We start from the raw sequence: 22,108 nt of genomic DNA on the forward strand, positions 1-22,108 counted from the left end.
CGGGTGCGAACGTAATTTTCGTCTTCCCTCACAAAACCTCCGCGCACGGGATGTACATCCCTACCCGGAGGTAATAAACATACTTCATCCTCCAAACCAGTACTCTGCTGTCTGGACCTCTGAACACAATGGGGACTATAGCGTACAGCCATCAAAAGTACATGTACATCCCATATTTCATATGACTTACAGGTGAGTTATTACATTTGTACATGTATGTTGTATTGATTACTACTGGGTGGCAACATGACGTTGGACAGAGAGTTTGTACAATGTAAAAGTATTGATTTTTGTTCTGCTACTCAGTGCTAGGTATATTTGTGGAGTAATATGATAGCTCCTTCCACCTTTTTGTGTAAAGAAATGATAAAATAAAATGGTATACAGTGTTAAAAATACATATCTGCAGTCTGCATTTTGCAAAGACATTTTCAATATTGCAGAAAAAAATTAAGCAACCTGCAATTTTGCAGACTGAACAAAATCAAGCTAGGGATTCAATGGTGTTCAGGAGCTTTGTGTTTACAATTTTGTATTTTTCAAATTGCAGGTAAAATGTTTGCCAACATGCAATTTTATGTTTGACATGGGTTTAGATCAGGACTTTCAAGTGTGTATTTGCAGAAAGTATTTCTGAATTGCAGAATAGAATTTTGACATTCTGCAAAATTGCACAACTCTGAAAAAAAAGTATTATAGACTCTTGATACAGAAATGACATGAAGAATGGTAGAGGGCAAAAATGTCTATACTGTTGACCATGTGCTTGCAGTACTTTTTCACAACCATGGCTGTAGTTTCATAACAGACAATAACTGAGTAAGAATGGTAAAGAGTTTGTAGATTTTGGAGAAAAACCTATTGCTAAATACATAATACATATACATGTAAGTTACATTTGCATCTACAGTCACCGTTTATTCTGTCCTGGTCTGAACCAGCTGGAGCAGTACCCACCCAAAATCTTGAGAGGTAACTCAAACATTATGAAAATTTGCCATTCGCTGAATTTTTCATTATGATAAATAGACAGCTGTTTGTCTTCCAACAGAGCATGAGATACATTGAATAGAATAAGGACGAAATGATTTTTGCAAGCAGTGAAATTCCATAAAAGTGAGAAACATTCAATTAGCAATTTGTACAGCGAATTCAATATCAGAACACACAAATAAATCTTTGAATGAAAAAGAATTACATGAATGTAACTTACACAGAACAGAACAATTATATAGCATTTAACCCCTAAACTGCTTGTCATATCTGGTTGCTAACAATAAAAATCTGCACCATGTGTCCATACGTGCAGATTGCCACAGATAGTTACTCGCTGTAAATTCTAAATGATAACTTTACAATGAACATGTTTTGGAAATGTTACAAATTCTTTTAAGTTTAAGGCACATGGGATATGGTGATCTTGCTGGGCCAAAAGGTCTGCTCTTGCTACTAGTATCTAGATTTAGCGTCTGGTGATGATGAGACAATACCGGAAGCCCCCACCTGTTTCACCTTCATCTGCAGGCGAGCCAATTGGCGGAACCGGCCGGACCTCTGCAGCTCTCTTTGGAAAACAGACGACATTTCTGATTCTTTCCTCTCACTCATATCTTTTCCTTACTTAATCTTATAGCAATGGAATATTTTTCACAGCGAGACAAAATGTAGACTTGCTGAATGATAGTATGGCTGCAGCCTTGTTTCCGACTACACATACATGTAGTTCAATAAACATGATGGGACGTACCATCTATCCCACGTGATACCTTCAAATAAAAAAATTTAACAATTTATAAATGTGAAAAGCAGTCCTGAAACTAAAATATCATTATCTATTACATCCTTAACCGTTATATAATAAATGATACTACGAGTAGGCGATTTTATTGTGATATAAAAGTCATTTGTCAAGAGTGATTTCCCTATACCATAGTATCTCCCTCCTTCTGATGCAGTAAGATTTGGCTCTTGTTACCATGGTAACAGACTGCATATTGAACAAGGTATCATTGGATCTGGGGGCACAGGTGCATGCTTGGCACTTTAACAGCCTTAAGAGAAACTGTGGGTCATGTTTCAGTTTTAAAATGAAATTTATGGATTAAGAGTTCACTATGAATCTACTCAATAAGAAGCATAACAAACAACACAAATTCGAATGGTGGACTGTAGTGTGGAGAGTTAAAATTCATTTTTACAGCTTAGGGATTAGGAACGGGTTTTATTTGTTTCATAATGTCTTCAGATTTCAATGATAGCATTGAGCTACACAGTACATCATATTGCTTTAAAAATGCTTTATCATCATGAAGTCATCATGTTATAACAGATGATCAATAGCACTATAAATGTCTACACCCATACATGCAGTTGAAAACACTCCAAAGCAGTTAGCTGCTATTCATTCACCTGTCACTAGGAGGCACTCATTCACATGTTGAAGTACATATTTGCACGCCACCCAATCAAGTGGGGCGATCCTTGACACAAGAGGATAAGCCTTAGGCAATCCGTACTCTACTGAACAAAAAACCTGGCCAGTAACAATCCAGGTGCCCTGTGTTCCTATAACATCAAGGGTTCAACCTAAGACTTTCACAGCCATTGGGTCGCCAAATATGGATAAGAGCGGTCACACCTGCCAACACAGTAAACACTCCTTCACGGGGGCCCGCATGCCCTTTTCCGTAGAGTGTAATCAGCAGTTTTAATCCTACGTAGAGTGTAGACCGACAGCTCTAATTCAACGTAGAGAGACGTAATTGGCAAATTTTGCGTAGGGCGTAATCCGCCATTTTATTTTACGTAATGCGTTGTAGCTACCCAGAATTTATCGTAAAGCGTAATGGAGAGTGTTTTTGAATTCAGCGTAATACGTAGCCGGCTCTCAAAATTTAGCGTAGAGCATTGTCGGGACCCCCCATGCAGGCCCTCCTTCACAGCCGAGTTGTTGCCCGTTGCCACGCGAGGACTGTTTGGTTAGCAAATGGACAGACCTTCACAATTCACTGTGTACATTTTAGGGTGTGAAAACATGTTGTTGTTTTCTTTCTGACTTAGTCTCTTTACGCTCTAGACAGGATTAAACAAGAGAAAGAGATCACTTAGTCTTGTCGTCTTTAAACACAAGTACCATGACTGTCACACTAAGAACCAAGAGAACTGAACATTGCACAGACCAATGTCAAGAAACATTACGCTTACTCACCAATTCTTTGCATTAGAATGAGCACTGTTTTTTCATAATCTAAGGTTAACAAAAATACCTTAAAAAATCAAAATCTTTTCATCAAAACAACTTTTTCAATATGGCAGCAAAGACTGTACATACCAGGCTGGTTTATAATAAAAACAATAGATTTTGAACTTTTAATGAAATGAAGTTGCATTGTTACATTGAAAAACTTTAACAACTAGGAAGAAAGGGACTTTCTTTAACCCTTGGGGCCAAAATATGTCATTCCTTGAGCATTTTGCAGTTGATTCAGAACATAAAATCTTTTTTTTTTTTTTTTGCAAATCAGAAAAAAATGGAAAGGGCAAATCCTAGAAACAACAAATTAAATTGGTGTGGCCTTATAACTGAAAATGTTTTCAAATTGACAGTCATCTTTAGTAGTAATCATAAATCTATATTTTCATCAGTCAGTTACAAAACTTCAAAGGTAAGGCTATTGTAGCTGAGAACTGACTGCATCAAAGTGAACAGAAACTTATTGTGCCAAAGACCAGGATGTAGGCATCAATGCCTGAGACATTTTAATGCACAGCAACCAGTGTTTGGATCAGGTGGGCATTAGACTCAATAGGTTTGATCTTTGTAAGTCTGACTCTATGGACCGATATTGAGCGAGCTGAAAAATGAAGCAGTCAGAAAATGTTATAACCCCTTCCTTACAAAATTTGGGAAGAGATTATCTCCACAATACAGCCAACTCCCCGACCTTCATAATGTCAAGTACAAGGAAGATTGATTTTGTCCCACAGAATGGCTAATGCCTGTTCAAATAACTACCTCAACCCTGCCTCCATAGTGAACCCGGCACTTGGTAGAAATATGCACACAACAGGATGAAAAGGGAGGCAAGTTTTCAATCATGAAGTCTTTACGCAGCTGCTTTTGAGTCAGCTTTGTTATTTTCAGTTGACAACGTTTGTGACATTCAGTTATAGAAACAATTGTTCTCCACAGCAATAGCCATTCAGACATGTATTTGAACCCGTGCTTTTCTTCCTTCCAAATAAGGTAAATACATGTACTAGACAAATATATCAAATATGTGATCTCATACTTGTTTGAAGAAAAAGTATTATGGCAAAATATTCTAACTTAAATTTTTCAACTTAAAATGAAAAGACTGTAAGGTTTGATCCACTCATGTACAATGTACATGTACAAGTACCTAGCACTGGGATAGACCTCTTTCCGATAAGTTTACATGTGGTGGGATCTTTAAATTTAATGTTCTTAAGGTTCTCCTCAAACACAAGACATCTTTACATCCAATCCAAGAGGACATCCCTAACCAAGACAGCATAATTTTCACCTGAGTGAGTGAGGAAATAGGTGTGATGTGCTTTTCCAAGGGCACAACATTTGGGGTTGGGTTCAAACACAGAATCTTTAGACCCCGTTCACATTCAAAAAATTGATCTGCATTGAGCGTTGATCTGGATAAAAATTTGTCAATCCAGATCATGTTTTGCAGTGTGAATGATTTTAAGATATTAAGTTAACAATACTTAGGATATACCAAGGCTTGGATATACCTAATCAAAAGACCACTCTTGCACCTAGACTACCTTGCCAACTTGTCTCATCAACTGACATACTTAATGCACAGTCAGGTTTCTGTGAGTATTTTCCTGTACAGAAGTATGTGAAGGCTTTCAGACTAGGAAAACATCATCCCTGCCCCAGGCAGTATTTACCCCAGACCTTTTGGTCAACCCTGAGGTTTTAACCCCAGGTTAATGCCTCAACTTGGCAGATGTAGCCTCAAAATGCTGCACATTGTACTACCTGGATATATCACCTAGCAACCGATATCCTTCAGTAAATTTGGCTGTGGAAGCCTTATTCAACACTCTGTACAAACAGGGTGCTGTTGAGATTTGTGAAGCAATTTGTCACCCCAAGCCTTTTGTGCTGTATTTTCAGTCAGGATGACTTTTTCGTCTGGAGTTTCAGCTCCCACTTTCTCTAATAATCCAAAGAGAGTACTTTGTGTGAATGGGTGAATTAAACAATTTTGTTCCGCAGCATATTCTAAGAGACTTAGCATAATTGGATTATTGCCTTCGCCAGATACTTGAAAACAAACTACATGTACCTCAACAATTACGTCACGTAAAGTGTTCTGAATATTCAAACTAACAAAGTTTTGTGCCTATGACCTTCCATAGGTTATGCTGGATATTTCAGTGAATGTTAGACATCCAGATAATAAGATATGCCAAAAAACAGTTACTGGATATGATTTTGGAAACAGTCAGATGTTTCAGGTAACATCCACTACCTTTCTTCAGTGACACTAGAGAATGCAGGAGAACTGCAGGTTTATAAGCACAAACTATTGACTGATATGCAAATAAGTGGAAAACTTTTCTTCACCTAAAATACAATAAGTCTAATTCTATCATTTTACTTGGATGGGGCAATTCAGGGAGAGCTTAGAGCATAAATTCACAGGTCTTACATGCCCACATGTACAGTGCATTGAACACTTCAATTGTTCAAAACAACATTTAGATTTTATGAAGTATGTCACATAATCATACCTGTTGTCTGAGTATAGCAGGTGGTTGTTCCATAGCAGCAACATCAGTACAGACGTCAAGAGTATATATAGACCCTATGGTGGTATGTACGTAACCAAGTATCAAATGTTCCACACACAAGGTCTGGTCACGACTGGGGACCAATCCATTTGACAGCCACCATGATTGAGATACTAAGAATTAAACTTTAATGATAAGAGCAGGGGCTTATCATTGGGAAGTTATAGATTGGGGCAAACTCTTTGTGCGTACCATTGGACATAATGAATAGCCTGGACTTCGTCCTTCTATTTCGAGTTGAAGTTAATTCTGATCAATGGAGTCATCTGTTCTTTGAAACTTTCCCATAAAACTGTATTGACTGATGAATGCCCTCTGCCCACGCACTCAAGCCATTACTTACTAGTACAGTAACTGTAATCACAGTATCCAAAACAAGATGTACATGTACATCTACATGTAGTTCTATGGGATCATATTACAATACAATTAAGAGCTCAACATAATGATTGTTAGCATGGCATAGTGTCACTTAGTGCTAGATGCTGTTGGAGCTTTTGTCTTTTCATTATAACTTAAAGGCAAGTTCAAATGTAAGTATCCAAAGGTCAAAATGCACTTTTCTGGACTTTCAGCCTATTGAAACAATTTTGAAGTAGTCACCAACACCATAACACTTCAGGAGACACACACACACACACACACACACACCATGGTACTGTACTTTGTTTTTCTAAATTTTAGCTCTAAAATCACCTAAAGTTGGCTTCACCAATAACTAAGCCACATCCCTGTTCCCTTGTACCTGTAGTAACTTGCCAAATACCATTGACGTAAAGTTTTTAGAAACTTAAAACATAGCAGGTTTAAAAGATTTAAAAGATTTTATTCCTTAGTATGTACACAGAATACTTTGACAGTCAATCCTGATGACAATATTGCTAAGTGTCCGTGTCTTCCTATATAACCATCACACAGTAGAACCAATACCTTACAACATACACATGTTAGGACACTAAATCTGTGTCCAACCAAAACAGATCCGTGAACTTCTGCACAAAACGGCCACCCAAAACAAAATGACCAACATTCCACGAGATGGTCCCCTGTGTACACTGAGTTCTGCTTCAGTAATGAACTTGAATGAAGCTGTGTTTCCACCTGTTCTGAATGGGGCTATTTTGTAACCCAAGTATCCTGACACCTGCCAATAAGCTAGCAATTACCTTGAGTGCTGCCTATGGTGTTGTACTTTTGTAACACAAGTTTTGAAACTTTTTGTGACTTAATACTAGTACTATCTACTCAAAGAGCACAGTTAATGATTTGATAATGGTTAACTATACAGCAAAACAGACTGGAATGGTGTACGACTCTTTTCTTTTGCTACAAAGCACAAGTATGTCATTGGGACACATTATCCAAAATGATTTGTGCACTATAATGTGATTTGTCACTCAGTTGTCCACAAATTGTGCCCTCTGTGGACAGGTGTAATTTACCACGTTACACTAATGACTGTTGACTGGTAAACTTGTTTGTTGTTTGTTCATGAGCTGTGCCCATACCTCAGCAGTTGTTGTACAGATGTGTACACAGTGACCACACACTGTACTGGGAAAGGGCAAATCTCCACTATACCAGGCCTCTCAAGTTCAGAGCAAACATACAATGTTTGCCCCGATTCAATATCTCTTCTGGGAATAATATTATTGCTGCATATTTGGGATACGTTTGTTAAATAATAATCTATCTCTCATCATAAATGTTGAATATAAAGTGCAATATAATCATACAATATATATGGCAGAAGTATATATGCCAGGCTGCTAGAAATTTAGAAATGGGTTGACACAAAAGAACAAAACAAACAATGTATCAACAAGTTGATGGAAATTCCATGTGACAGTTACTTTGATCATCGGATTGGTGACATTCCTCTCTTATTTGGGTCACACGGCAGTAAAGAACTGTGTACTTTCCCAGCAACAGCCTCAGTCTATACTAGCTATTATCAGTTCATGAAAATAGCTTGGTACCTTAGATACGCAATCCGTCCAATCACAACAAAACTGGTTTGTCACAAATGATGTCAAAGGTTTAACACTTCATATCATATGATGTTCTTTTCTGTTTGCTTATTTTTTGCCATTTTACATTCAAAGTCATTAGCTAAAAAGCTGACATTGTGGTTCTGGAGTTAACTAGAATTGTTATCATGGCTCCTGAGAACTTCAGGCTAAACAACAAGCAGAAATTGTTTCCCAACAACCGTGATCAAACAGACTTATCTCTTCCTAGCTTTACAAGGGTTTAAAATTAATGACATGGTTACTATAAAACAGCGTGATCTTAAGATCGACACAGGAATCCGGATTATCTCATTCAATACAAACTTATAATTAGTTACTACTTGTACTCATATTTGTTTGTAAAGCCTAAGTTACCATCAAAAGGCAGACTTACTTTCATCTGTGTCTTCTTTTTTTTTCCATTATCAAATTTAGCCTTGGTTAGGCAGTTCAGAAATGAGACGAATAGAAAGTTAGGAAAATTATAGTGACCGAAAACTGTCATCTTTGTCTGACCACTAGATGAATTCTTTGGCATTGACCATGGCAATAAGGACGATAACAGTTGTCAAACATTTCAAAAATTTGAAATGAAAGAGACAAACATTGTTTTACGTCCAAAAAATGCCTACAAGGAAGCTAATGAAAATAAAGATAATCTACCACAGAATCATTTATCATAAAAAAGCAAATGACGGGCAAAATTTGAAGATTGAAGACTTAAGATTCACGTCTTCAGCACACACTTAAGTTAAGGATTTAAGGTTGGGAGCCCTTGTTGTTGTCAGAAGTATTTGCGAGCATACCACACAGGCTTCAGCTGTTTTCATTTGCACTGACACGTTTAGTGACGAACATATCCCTCTGTATACACCACTCAATGCAAATCCTGGTAAAGGCCTGCATGTCACAAATAGACAGACTAGCGACTATCATTTTGTATCATGAGATTTTCTACCTTTCAATTTCATGAAAACTGTTTCTTGAAAATTGTATGGCTTTAGAGTTAGACTATCTTTTACTGACTTAGGTCATTCATGCCTAAACATTAAATCTTAACCACAGTTTTGTACAGATCAGGTGTTTTCAATGGGATTTTTCTTTACTTAACCTTCTCACTGCTGATGTGTCTTCTGGTACTAGATTGGTGATGGTTACAGGTTAAGGTAGCTGGGAGAAGGTTAAGTAAAACTGAAACATCTACCTCTTCGACTAGATATACTGGCATGGTACCATACACCTGTAATATCCTGGACTCAACTCTTTAGCTTCATGTTTTGTACTTCAAAATGTTCTCTCATTGTTCAGATAGCCTGCATTTGAACTCTGAGATCACTGACTGTGACAGAGCAGTCCAGTCATGGATCACAGTCCTATCATTAAATGTCTGTTCTCTAACTCTTCTTTGTCAAAGGACCCTCAAGTTTAAAACTCGACAGGTGAAGTATAGCACATTGGTATACTCAGTGTTAGAAATACCCATCTGCAGTCTGCATTTTTGCAGAGTCATTTTCAACATTGCAGTAGAAAAATTAAGCAACCTGCAATTTTGCAGACTGAAATAAACAGGCTAAAGTTTCAATGGTGTCAGCATAAAATTGTTTACGAGCGCTATGTTTACTACTGACACCACAAAAAAATATTACTTTTGCATGTATTTTTCAAATGGCATGCAAAAATAAATGTTTGCCAACAAGCAATTTTGTATATGACAAATTGGGCTTATGTCCGAACTTAGTATTGCAGAAAGTATTTCGAATTGCAGAACAAACTTTTGAAATTCTGCAATATTGCAGAACACTGGAAATAAGTATTTCTACCACTGAGACCAAAATCTTAGAACTTAATTCTTACTTCAAACTCCAGACTTAGATCTTACCTGTTTCTCCTTGATGTTTTCTCCAGGTGCGAGGGCTGAGAGCCGTGACTTCCTGGCGTCGGCGGAGCTGCCCATCGCTCTGCGGCTCACCTGGGGTTCCCGTGACTGCCGCGGCGGCGATCGTCTTCTCTCCGACATCTCGCTTCAGGAACTGTACTTCTGCGATGATCCAACCATGTCAACAGAGTTTCTAACTATATGATCTTAGAGATCGGGTTTTGTGCGTGCGAAAAATTTGCACGTGAAAAACTTGCGCATGAAAAAATCTGTATGTGAAAATATGCAAATTAGCTGATTCCCAAGGGATTTAAAAACTTTTTGCCATTTTAAGCTTAAAAGTTGGAAAAAGGACAAGAAAATAAAAATTCCCTGATCTTAGATATATTGCAAATTTAATAAGTTATCAATAACTATTCTTTGCATGCTTGTAACATGCTAATGTTACAGGCACTCACATGGACCACATGTAGCATAGTGAAGAACAGGTTAAACTAATATTACCTTATAATAACCAATATTATATTTATTTATCATACTTATTAGTTTATTATCGTTTAAGTAATTGAGGCATTATGTATGTCATCAATTATCAGAATATCAGTTTATGATACGACAGATATTAATTCGAGATAGTAGTTGAACTAGTAACTAGTCATTCCTATTTCCTAGTATTAAGGACGGTCTATCTCGTAGAATGTTCTTGCTAGTAATAGTATTAATTTAATTAATGTTTAACAAAATATATAAGGTTGTTACAAAAGGTCTACTTTGTATGGTGGGAACATAATACATCTTGTTAGTACATTTGTTGGTTCAAGGTAACTTCCCGTAGTTTGGAATCTCTACAAGGTACCGTGAATTAGGACAGAAGAGATTAGATAACACCTTCAGCAATGGAGTCTATTGTCGTAGCTGAGTGTCAGATCACCGACAACTGGTCATTGACACCTCCAATCAAACGTGTCAAAACGTCAACTACATAGGATGACGCAACCTATCGGGCTAACGATAGTTAAAACACAAGTGACTGAACAGTTTCTTACCTTTTTTGGTGTCCAACTGGCAAGGAAACTCGAAGGAAGAGAGTTAGAGTCCGTTCAAGTTAGGCAAAATCTGTACACAAACGCGTGTTGCCCGGTCCTAGTAAAGTTCTCAGGCGGGGTGGTCGGTCGTTTCGGTCGAAGATATCTCCGTAAGGGTGGGCGGTACGGGTTTGAAACTTCTCTCCTACGTTGGCAAGTCTTTCGTCTTGAGTTTGACAGCAAGTGTGGCGAAGAAAACGGCAAGAAACAAGTTTTACACGAGTTTGAAGACGGTGCCGTCGACCCCAATCCGCCCGGCGGCCGCCATGTTGGCTGTGTATCTGGTTACATGGATACAGGGGTACACCAATATGCAAATTAGATCCGGACGATACGATGGTCTGGTACGCATTAAAAGTTGAAAGTTGCCTGTCACACATGAAAAATGGAACGTGAAATTGGGTAATAATCCGTGAAATTAAACGTCTTTTCCATTCTTGGAACTTTGTTTTCAATTAGATGATGAATAAAGAGGTGAAGGCGTAAAAAAAACAGTAGCAGACTTGCCCTCTATAAATTTTCCAATAAATATCGACGTTATGATGGCAATAAAACTAATATGAATTAAGGGATCCTATAGATATATACTAAATAGCATATATAGTTTTTAATATCTTGCCCTTTATAAAAAGACCGTAGATTGATAATGATTTTAATGTCGAGAGAACGTTTTTAAAGGCTGGTCTATCCGTTGTGACGAAGTGCGCCCGCCCTAAATCAACAAAACTTTTGTTGTGACCTGCGAGAAAAAATCACTCCCAACGGTAGCTACACAAATATGGCCCAGTGTACAAACACGCGGGGCAATATTGTTTGCTTTTCTTCGTGCGGACTTCGGTGGTTTTTTGAGGTACTGTCGTAACTCCAGTGACCGCGTTCTTGTTGGGGGAATTTCGGCAGGTGACAGTACAGATGCCTGGGGCGGTCATACCGTACCCGGGCTACCGAAGACAAGACGACGACCCCTGGTTTAGATAATCACTAATGAATGGCTAGCCATAATGAAGTAAAAGAACACAATAGTGTCAGCTCAGCTGGTTATTATGAGGAACCGCCATTCCAGGGTGTACCAGTTACGGTTCAACTGAAATGGTCGAGCAGTAAGACGTCTTACGTACTGATGAATCCGTGTCATACTTCGTAGGATGAAAGCGAACAGCTGGATGGAAATTTAAGAACAAAAGGCCTGGTCACATACATCGAATGATTGATTTATAACGCATTAATGGCATTCTTGTATATAGTACAATTGTCGATGTGCCTAGTAGTGGGGGTCTTGGTGGTCTTTGGTGGTTTTCTGATTAGCCCAAAACCGGGGGTAATTCAACTAGGCCGGCTATGCTGTCTACATGCAATCAGAAAATAGCAAATAAAACTTTTAAAAGCTCTCAAAGACCCTGAAGACCCCCATGAAAATCCCCCAGCTTTTGGCATGCTATGGAGGCTAGGATGTGCCCATGTTTTCAAGCTTATATATTTTAGTGAAATTTAGCCCAGGCGCTCTTGTGACGGAAAACGTTATGATCGTCACTATGTTTTTCCACAATTTTTGTACCTCCATGGTTGTACCTACCTTAGATCCTTGTCGAGGACCAGTCCAGCTCACTTGAAATCCTATGGCTATGACCACACTATGACGGAGGAAATCGCGCGTCGACTGTGGATATGAGACGTCCCTCGGACTAAATGAGTGTAATAAACTGTAATTAATAAGTGAATTGCTGTATTCACTAATCATTATGAGTTACATAATTACCGGTAGTTATTGAGGCCATGCTCCATAAAACACTTGAGAATGATAACAATCACTGGGACTGAAAACAAACCTTTCGACTCTGAGTTTCAAGTGATGTGTGTTGCGCTCATAAGTTACCTTCAAGTTGATATGTAACGGGTTTGACGTCGTTTGTAAATTGATTTAGGGAAAAGTCCATTTTAATCTTTTTTTTTCTGTGAAATAAGTAACCTCTTCTTCCTTGCTACACCCCACTACCAATTGTTAATGATTAAACAAAGGTAGGGTGCAATTTAAGAGAGGACGCAAACACTTTGCCGCAATTGTTCTGAGGCCTCTGTACAATGTTAGGGCAAGGTTTCAACAAAACCTTGGGTCAACCTTCATTCACAAAAACAGCTCCCCCTGCCGTCTTCGGTTACACACTGTACCCGCTCATTTTCACTCCAGAAATAACTTCATTTCTTTTGCCACAAAACAAATGAAATATGAGCAGAAACAGTGATGAATATCCTACAGACTTCAACGTTAGGCAATCTTCTTTAATCAAATACCAACCGAAATGGAAACCACACGTAACTCAATTGAAGTTTTGAACACTGTCTGTAGCTAGTAACTTTTCACACAATAGGGTGAATGACCGATAGTGTTTAGAATGATTTGCTACCCTAGCCTCTGCCAGGCTTCGAGAGGCGACTGGAAAGAGTAGAAATCGGCCAAATAGAGAGCCGACCAAACTCCCTTGGCATGCTATCTCTCTGGGCCGATTTCTACTCTTTCCAGCCGCCTCCTGAAGCCTGGTAGAGGCTAACACTCACTGACCCACGGCGCATGAATGAGGCAAATAATTACTGGTGCTAAACTAACAAAGGAACTGATATACAGCCGTGTCTGTCACTCAAACTACCTGTTATCTGTTAACGTTTTGTGTGCGCTCAGTTGAGAATCTGGAAAAGTGGTAGTGAGAAAATGGTACTCTCCAAGCAGAGGTTTGGGTTTTGGGGGTATTTTTAGTGTGTTTTTAGGCTTTTTTATCGGGGTTTCTCTTTTGCACTGAATTTTTTTCCCCACCAAACCCAACCTGGGTTTGGTGGGAAAAAAAAAGAGTAAGAAAATGGCAGCCAGTGGCCAGTGAAAAAGAAATGACCACTTTTCTGGGATGGTCTGTCTGTCTGTTCATCCAACTATCTACCTAATCATAAGGTTTAGTAGGAAAAGGAAAATTGAGGGGAATCGTTTGAATCTTATGTGTGTCATTCAAGATAAATTGCTGCTGTCTTTTGGATCTTATGTGTGTCATTTAAGCCAAATTGCTGCTGCCTTCAGGAAAAATTACATGGTACATGTATTATAATCTTGTTGACAATCTTTCTCTCTAAAAGCTGTACTGAAAACTGATGACATGAATTGTAAAGTGAGGGTAACCTTGGATGACAGGACAGTACATAATTATAATGGAGTTATTTCAAGCACTTTGAACTGCAGGTTTGATCTGAAATTTGACAAAGTGGACATTGGTAAATATATAAAGCTGTGTTACTTTTGTCTGAGTTGCAGGGTAATGTGTAACAATTCAGTCTAACAGAAGAAAGTCTTCTCAGATGTTTTTATTGCTGAAACATGATAAATCATTATAATAAAAACCACACACAAGTTTCTAGGGAAGTATGGAAGGAATTCAGCATAGTGTAAAAATTTAAAAACAACAACTAACCCTTCAGTGTAACAAGCAAGGATGCTGGTCCTCATTGACCTTGACCCCCAAAGGCCAGCCTGACAAAACAAACCTTTCAATTCAATATATTTACATATAAAATGACTAGTGACACTAAGTACATAACATTGTATTTACATTGTACACAGGGTTTGCTTAGAAATTGTTTTTTTTATTCTTAACCTTCTTCCTGCTATAAAGGTAGTCTTTCGGTTCTAACTTAGGCCACACCAATTTAACTTGTTGCTTCTCGGATTTTTTCAGAAAAAATATGAAGCGACAGGGCGAAAAAAAAAAACCCAGGCCAAGGCACCCCATGATAGCCGGAAATGTTACAATATGAGCCGAAATGTTACAATATGAGCCATGAAGTGAACATACCAGGTTGGTTTATAATTAAAACAATAGATTTGGAACTTTTAATGAAACAAAATTGCAACAACTAGGAAGAAAAGGACCATTTGGGCCAAAATATGTCTTTCATTGAGCATTTTGCAGTTGATTTAGAACAAAAAATTTTTTTTTTTGCAAATCAGAAAAAAATGGACAGGGCAAATCCGAGAAACAACAAATCAAATTGGTGTGGCCTTAGCATTTATCACTATAGGGTTAAGCAGTAGTGAGAGGGTTATTACAAACAGTCCTGGTCATCGAATATTTGATCTCGATCTGCTTCTCCTCCCATGAGTAGCAGACGGCTGTCTGGAGTCAGGGAACGGGAAGGGAACCCCAAACCTCGTACACATCTGTCTCATGGTCATCTCATACTCCTTGTTGAGCTTGGCAGATTGCTGTAGTGCGTACTTCAAATCTTCTATCTCCTCAAAGAAACCCTATGTGGAAAAGAATATGCAGCAGTTCAAAAGAGAAAAAGACAAACACAGTAAAAACTAGAATTCCGAGATCTCATACCTCCATGAAATATGATCTTGATATGTAAATGTAAATTTCATCTTTAATTGTGCAATTGACCTCTGCATTAACATGATATATGCATCGTGATGTATGTTAACTTTTGGTTAACTTACAGATGTCCCAAGTATGACATTCTCATCATTCACCATTACGAAATCATAGAATTTTTGCATTAATTATGCAAATTAGGTCATCATTTGCATAATTAGTATCTGTTGAAGTTCCGCCTGCCATAGGTTACATACATTACATGTATGTAAGTAGTATAATGTAAAACACTGTAATTATAGAATTTCCTCATTAATTATGCAAATAAAGTCCTCATTTGCATTTAATTATGTACATCTCTCTCTCAGCTACCTGCACACCAAAAATAATGAAAATATGTTGTTCCTGTCTGGACTTATTGGCTATTAAACATTTCGCCAGAAAGTGCCCTGCAGTTCCAGAACAAGCTGCTAGGAAGCCCAAACTCATATGACTTCTTCCCAAGCACGAGAGCTACCTTCCATCAAAATTTCATGACCCTAGCATGTCCAGATCACGAGATATCAAAACCGGAAGTTGCGCTGCAGTACCAAGGGAAGCCACTAGGGGGACCAAAATTTAATCATTTCTAGTTTTCGTCACACCCTACCAACACACTAAGTATGAAACCAATCCATCCAGGCGATCTTGAGTTATCTTGTTGACCAACAGACAGACGGACAGATAAACGCAACTGAAAATATAACCTCCATGACACATTTCATGGAGGTAAATATTCATGCAGGTAACTAGAGAACATCCGCATATCTATATACAAGGTAAGCTTACGCATGCGCACTAGAAAATGGTAAACAAACTTTTCCAAATAAACAAGTAAACAAATACTGTACACTGGTATCAAGGTTTGCTGGCATCTTAAATTTACATGTTCTGCTTATTCAAATATACGAGAGATCAAAGTCCCCCTTTTTTACAAAAAACCATGACATTTTCTATGTTAGAATACCCATCATTCTTTTCGCGACTGTACTGGCGGACTGTCATGGCGGACGTCGGAGCGACACCTGAGATTGAAGAAATGTCCGAAGAAGACTCAGAGAGCGAATACATGAGCTGTAAGTTGCAAAACATTCTTACATACGCCATAAAAAATCTTTACTGGTGCTAATTGAAGTCCTGGAGGTAATAATAGCTGCGGGGAGGTAATCTCGGAGAAAACAACAGAGTCTACAGAATTTCTTGCGATCAATAACTTTCTGTTTGTAAATGGTCCTGCACAAGTATTTACAGAGCTTATTGGTAATGGGTGTGGCTTTCTTCAAACACAGCAATTGAAACACTCAATATTTGTTCACACATAGTCCCATGTACTGGCAGTCAACATTTCAAGTGTTTTTTTTTTCAAGTAGATTTTGCTTGTTTTTCCTACAGGTCCAGTCCGTCCAGAAAGTAATCCAGGCGGTCCCATCACTATTTACTGGCCTAATGTTCCTCAGCACCCTATAGCTGATGAAAACGGGCCTCCGACATATGAACAGAGCCAAGAATGGGATAGGATGACCGGTCAAAGAGGGACACAGCATGAGGGCTTTCCATTTACAGATCAACCTAGTGGAATCCAAGCACCCACCACAGCCCAAGACCCTGCCAGAGCTCAATCACCACCAGCTACTGCAACTAGTGGCCGAGCATTGCCTCCAGGAGGTAACCTGTTATACTTTTGGCCCCAATACGGTCCAATATCCCATAATGATTACATAAAATCCCTCCCTACTTTACATCATGGAAGTTCAGTTAGCCAGCCATTTGGTCAGTTCAGAGGAAGGTGTCATTTTCCAATAGATAAATAGGAAGTAAAAAAAACTAGAGTTCCTCGATCTCATACCTTTGCCAAATGATGTTAGCCTTTATGACTAAGAAATTATAGATTAAAATCCCCCTGATTGTGCAAATAGGATCCTATATCGCAATAATTATATCTGTTGATCATATTCTACACCAGAAGACAGTCTTATCTTATCAATGCATGCCATTATAGCATGTCCTCATAAATCATGCAAATGAGGTCCTTATTTGAATAAGTTATCTTTAATTATGTTCACCCTCACATAACTTTCAAATATCCCAAGTATGAAATTCCTCACATTACCAATATGTAATTCTAACATTTTCTCATTAATTATGCAAATTAAGTCTTCATTTGCATAATCGATATCTGCCTGTATTTCTGCCGTTCTGAATTACATATGTCACAAGCTTGAATAGTCCTATCATGGAATGCAGCTGATTTATAGAATTTCCTCATTAATTATGCAAATTACATTGATATTTGCATAATTGTAATATCATTATGTCAAGCATCACTTCAGCTACCTGCATGCCAAAAATCACGTCGATCCATTAATCGGTTCTTGAATTATCCGCCTTTAAACATTTTTAAACTAATGCCCCTGCAGTTCCAGAGCAAGCTGCTAGGGGCCCCAAACTCACGTCACTTGTTCCCCAGCACAAGAGCTACCTACCATCCAAATTTCGTCAGCCTAGCATGTCTAGATCACGAGATATCAAAACCGGAAGTTCAGCTACAGTACCATAACAAGCCGCTAGGGGGCCCAAAATCTAATCAGTTCCACGTCTCATCAAGACCTACACACCTACCAAATATCAAGACAGTCCATCCAGGCGTTCTTGAGTTATCGTGCTCACACACACAGACACATGAACGCCTCTGAAAACATAACCTTCTTGGCGAAGGTAATGAATACTACTTCACACAGTATACAATATTGGTCCTTCCCACTTGTTGCACATGCATACAAAGGCATCTCAGCACTCTTGAAAACTCTCCAAAAACCCTCTAAGCTCCCTGAATCACTGTGACAATAATACCCATAGTAGTGTTTAGGCCACACCAATTTAATTTGTTGGTTCTCGGATTCGCCTCTTCGTTTTTTTCTGATTTGCAAAAAAAATTAGATTCTGGTCCTGAATCAACTGAAAAATGATCATGTTTTGCCCCCCAACAGTTGAGGAAAGTCCTTTTCTTCCTAGTTGTTACAGTTTTCCCATCTATCATTGCAGTGGTTTGATTAAAAGTTCAAAATTCAATGTTTAAATTTTAACCCAGCCTTTTGTGTTGACTTCATGGCTCATTTTGCAGCATTTAAGCCTATAATAGGATGCCTAGACCTGTTTTTATTTTATTTTTTTTCGCCCTGTCGCTTCATATTTTTTCTGAAAAAATCCGAGAACCAACAAATTAAATTGGTGTGGCCTTAATGACCAAATCATAACAGTTACTGTCTATTTTCAGATGGCATAGATGACAACAGTCCATTGGTGAGCATCTTGAACAATCAGGACCTGCTCAGCAAAATCACAGAGATGCTGGACCAAGTCAGCAGTGGCAGGAGGAACTGGACAGCCATAGCTAGCAAATATGGCATTGAGTATAACAAGTGTAAGAACATCGATTATATTTGTCGCTATACCGGTGGTTGCACAGAGGTTGTGATCACACGTGTGGTTTCTTCCAACCCAGAAATCACTGTAGGAAACTTTGTTGAGAAGCTGGGGGAGATTGGAAGGAGTGATGTAGTAGATGCAGTGAAAGAATTTTATTCGCATGAATAAAATACTGTTGCTAATACTGAGTTTGCCATGGTAAATGTGCATCTTTGTTATGTATTTTGTATGAGAGCATTAGTCTATCATGTTGCTCCTGAAACTGCACTAAATGTGCATCTTTTGTTATGTTATTTTGTATGAGAGCATTAGTCTATCATGTTGCTCTTGAAACTGCACTAAATGTGCATCTTTTGTTATGTTATTTTGTATGAGAGCATTAGTCTATCATGTTGCTCCTGAAACTGCACTAAATGTGCATCTTTTGTTATGTTATTTTGTATGAGAGCATTAGTCTATCATGTTGCTCCTGAAACTGCACTAAATGTGCATCTTTTGTTATGTTATTTTGTATGAGAGCATTAGTCTATCATGTTGCTCTTGAAACTGCACTAAATGTGCATCTTTTGTTATGTTATTTTGTATGAGAGCATTAGTCTATCATGTTGCTCCTGAAACTGCACTAAATGTGCATATTTTGTTATGAGAACAAAGTATTTCATGTTACTCCTCAAAATGCAAAGAGATGTCATGAATTAAGCAAAAACAAGCAATAGCTACAGTAACTACTTACAGCATCTAAACCTTTCAGTTCACTCTTGAACTTCAGGTTTTCCTTGTTCAACTTGTCTCTCTCCCGCTTTAATTTCCTAATCTCCTGTAAAAGACCTGAAAAGGTGGTTAAAATAGTAAAACAATGACTTGGGGAATAAAAGAAAAACTTTGAAGTATGCAGAACCGTTTTCTTTTATTCTGCCTCCAGCACATTCATTCTGTATAGGTTATTCATTTTATATTCTGTTTCATTCGTGTTTCATTCATGTATCATATTGACTTTCTGTATTGTTTTTATGCATGTGCAAATGAAAATAAACAAATAAACTTTCAGCCTGCTAAGGTAGCCATTTGGTACCAAATTTGTATTGGTTATGGGATTAGCCAACAGGAAGAAGGTTAAACCAATGAATAGGAAGAAATGCCAATCACATCCCACATGTACAGGATAGATATCTGATAGAATGGTGGAAAAAATTGGCCTATAATAGCACAACTAACCAGTGTCAGTAGGTGATGGTGTTCTCCTATAGGGGGATCTACTTCTCTTCCCACGAGCCTTTGGGGCCTTGCCTGGTGGTGCATGCTGGGATTGCTGCAGCCTCTCCACCTGCTGGTTAGCCTTCTGTAGACTCTGCTCAAGTTCGTAGATTTTTAGCTGCATCCAAGAAAAGGAAAGAAATTTGATAAAAAAAATTTACAACGCAAAGTTCTTTTCTAAAAAATGCTGGCTCTTCTAATGTTCTATCTCGTATCTTTGCCTACAGATAGTTTCAGTAGTTCTTTTTACAGTATAACTTACTGTTGCATACTAGAACTTTTGAGGGATCAATGTTGAATACTCACATTCAGATTTGCTATGGCCTCCACATGTTCTGCATTTGTTTTCACCTCCTTCTCATATCTCCTCAGGAGGGTGTTGTGCATGGCAAGAAGTCTGCAAGAAGCACAAACACACAAATTAAACACACCTTGTTTTTTTGTTTATTCACAAAAAATGCCAAAACCCATTGTACTGTAACTTTACATGTACATGCACAGATCCCATATCATATACGCTTCAGTCTTCATTGTGTGGTCACTGCCTTAGTTTTAGTGGTCCTAAAGATATAATGAATGTACATGTAGTTTGACTCACTTGTTGACTTTGTCTTCATCACCCTTGGCCTGCTTTCCTGCAGGTCTGCTGGTAGTTGGTAGGGGTCTCTGTTCCCGCTTGGACTGCCATTGGGACTCTGTCTGGCTCTCTGCACTGTAGGAAACAACCCAAATCTTTTATATCTACCTAAGTCAGGTGACTGTGGATTTATGCGTGAAAACTCATCACACCTCAAGTCTAAAGTAAAGAACTCATCACATTTATCGACATTGAAGAATATAATGTAGGCAGTAGGCACCCATCCCAGTGTGAGTGGATAAACCTACGGTAATCAGTCCAGTCTTCACAAAACATAATTGTGCCTTCAAAGTAGGGAATGTATCTGTATCAGTATAGTCGGTATAACCGCCCTTCGGTGTAACACACCAGCTTCGCTGGCACTCGGCGTGGCGGCAGCTAGCTATACCACAACAAACGACTTGTTACACTCTATCTTCCTGTATCTGTATCAGAATGTAGAGAACTAACAGTTATAAAAAAACAAACAAGCAAACAAACAAACTATCTATTACTGCATACTTCACACACAGTGACACAGTTACAGACAGTTACATACAGTAACACGTACAAGTTACTAGTACTTAAGAACTTACTTCCTGGTAGTGACGTAGTCCCTGAGCAGGGTCTGAACTCTGACCTGGTCCTTCAGCTGTCCCAGCTCCTGCTCCAGGCCGCTGTTCTTCCTTCTCAACTTCCTCACCTGTCTGGTCAGGTGCTGGTTCTCTACTGTCAACTGTTCAAGATAGTCATCGTCATTATAGATGATGTTTTGCATTTCACCATATGACAACCAGTCATACTCAAAATTCTTTATTTCTGCAATATGCAACTGTTATTCTGTACTTGTTTGCTCAGTCTGCACTCGTTCACCTGCATACATTACATGATTACAATAAATTAGTGTAATTATTATATTTATTATTGTAATTACTTTTCTGCAACCCCAAACTTTTGCTCCAAGCAAGGAGCTTTCCCTATAACTTACTAGAATATGCTCCTTGCTCCAAGAAAAAGTATATAGGGACCCCAGAAATAAAACCATTCGAAACACATGAATGTAGCAGTGTAGTTTTACAGTTCCTACCATTCGTACAGTTTCAAACTGTACGAATGTTGGGAACTGTAATTACGTAGTCTAGCATAATTGTTGTTAAGGATCTCGTAAATCGTAAATCAAGTCATAAACACCTGTCCGTTCAAAAAAGTAACCGCTTTTGTTCTACTTGATATCGGTCCGACGTTACCTTGTTGCAGACGTGAATGCTTGGCATATCCATACTGGGGCACTTCTCTGCTAGCTCTGGCACTCTTGGGGTATAAGTTAATATCTTATTAGACTAGACAACACCTATGATACTACATAACCTTTCTAAACCGCGCGGTGGTTTCTCGATTTACTCTTTCCCCCAAAAATTGTTCTTTCTTCCGCCATTTTGAATTTGCCGCCCAAACGAGCTGCCCAGTGAAAACAACTTACTGCCATAAATTTGTCATCGTTACTTCGCCCTTTCCTGGTCAAAGTTTGTTAAAAAAAATATTTGTATCTCAGTAAATCAGTATTTTTATGTGTTTCTATCAACTTGATTTACGTGTCTGTATCGATC

The 22,108-nt window shown here is 38.4% G+C and overlaps 2 protein-coding genes across 2 annotated transcripts in view; both read right to left on the bottom strand.

Annotated features, from left to right (window-relative positions):
* The window catches only part of LOC109473690 (dynein heavy chain 5, axonemal-like), a 109,693-nt gene extending 98,521 nt beyond the window's left edge, over positions 1–11,172 (bottom strand). The window contains exons 1-2 of the mRNA XM_019773652.1: positions 10,776–11,172; positions 9,733–9,891 (exon numbers count right to left, since the gene is read on the bottom strand). Coding sequence (XP_019629211.1) covers positions 9,733–9,870 — 138 coding nt within the window. The 5' untranslated portion in view covers positions 9,871–9,891; positions 10,776–11,172. The remainder of the gene's footprint in view (positions 1–9,732; positions 9,892–10,775) is intronic.
* Positions 11,173–14,798: 3,626 nt separating this feature from the next.
* On the bottom strand, positions 14,799–21,792 carry LOC109473457 (centrosomal protein of 290 kDa-like). Its single transcript, XM_019773321.1, has 7 exons — positions 21,749–21,792; positions 21,098–21,237; positions 20,484–20,597; positions 20,192–20,282; positions 19,847–20,003; positions 19,365–19,459; positions 14,799–15,096 (listed from the first exon to the last, which is right to left on the bottom strand). The coding sequence occupies exons 1-7, from the start codon at positions 21,779–21,781 to the stop codon at positions 14,911–14,913; spliced, it is 816 nt and encodes a 271-aa protein (XP_019628880.1). The 5' UTR covers positions 21,782–21,792; the 3' UTR covers positions 14,799–14,910.
* Positions 21,793–22,108: the final 316 nt, after the last annotated feature.

This window comes from Branchiostoma belcheri, unplaced genomic scaffold, assembly GCF_001625305.1.
Source record: "Branchiostoma belcheri isolate BF01 breed outbred unplaced genomic scaffold, Haploidv18h27 scaffold3, whole genome shotgun sequence".
NCBI lineage: Eukaryota > Metazoa > Chordata > Leptocardii > Amphioxiformes > Branchiostomatidae > Branchiostoma > Branchiostoma belcheri.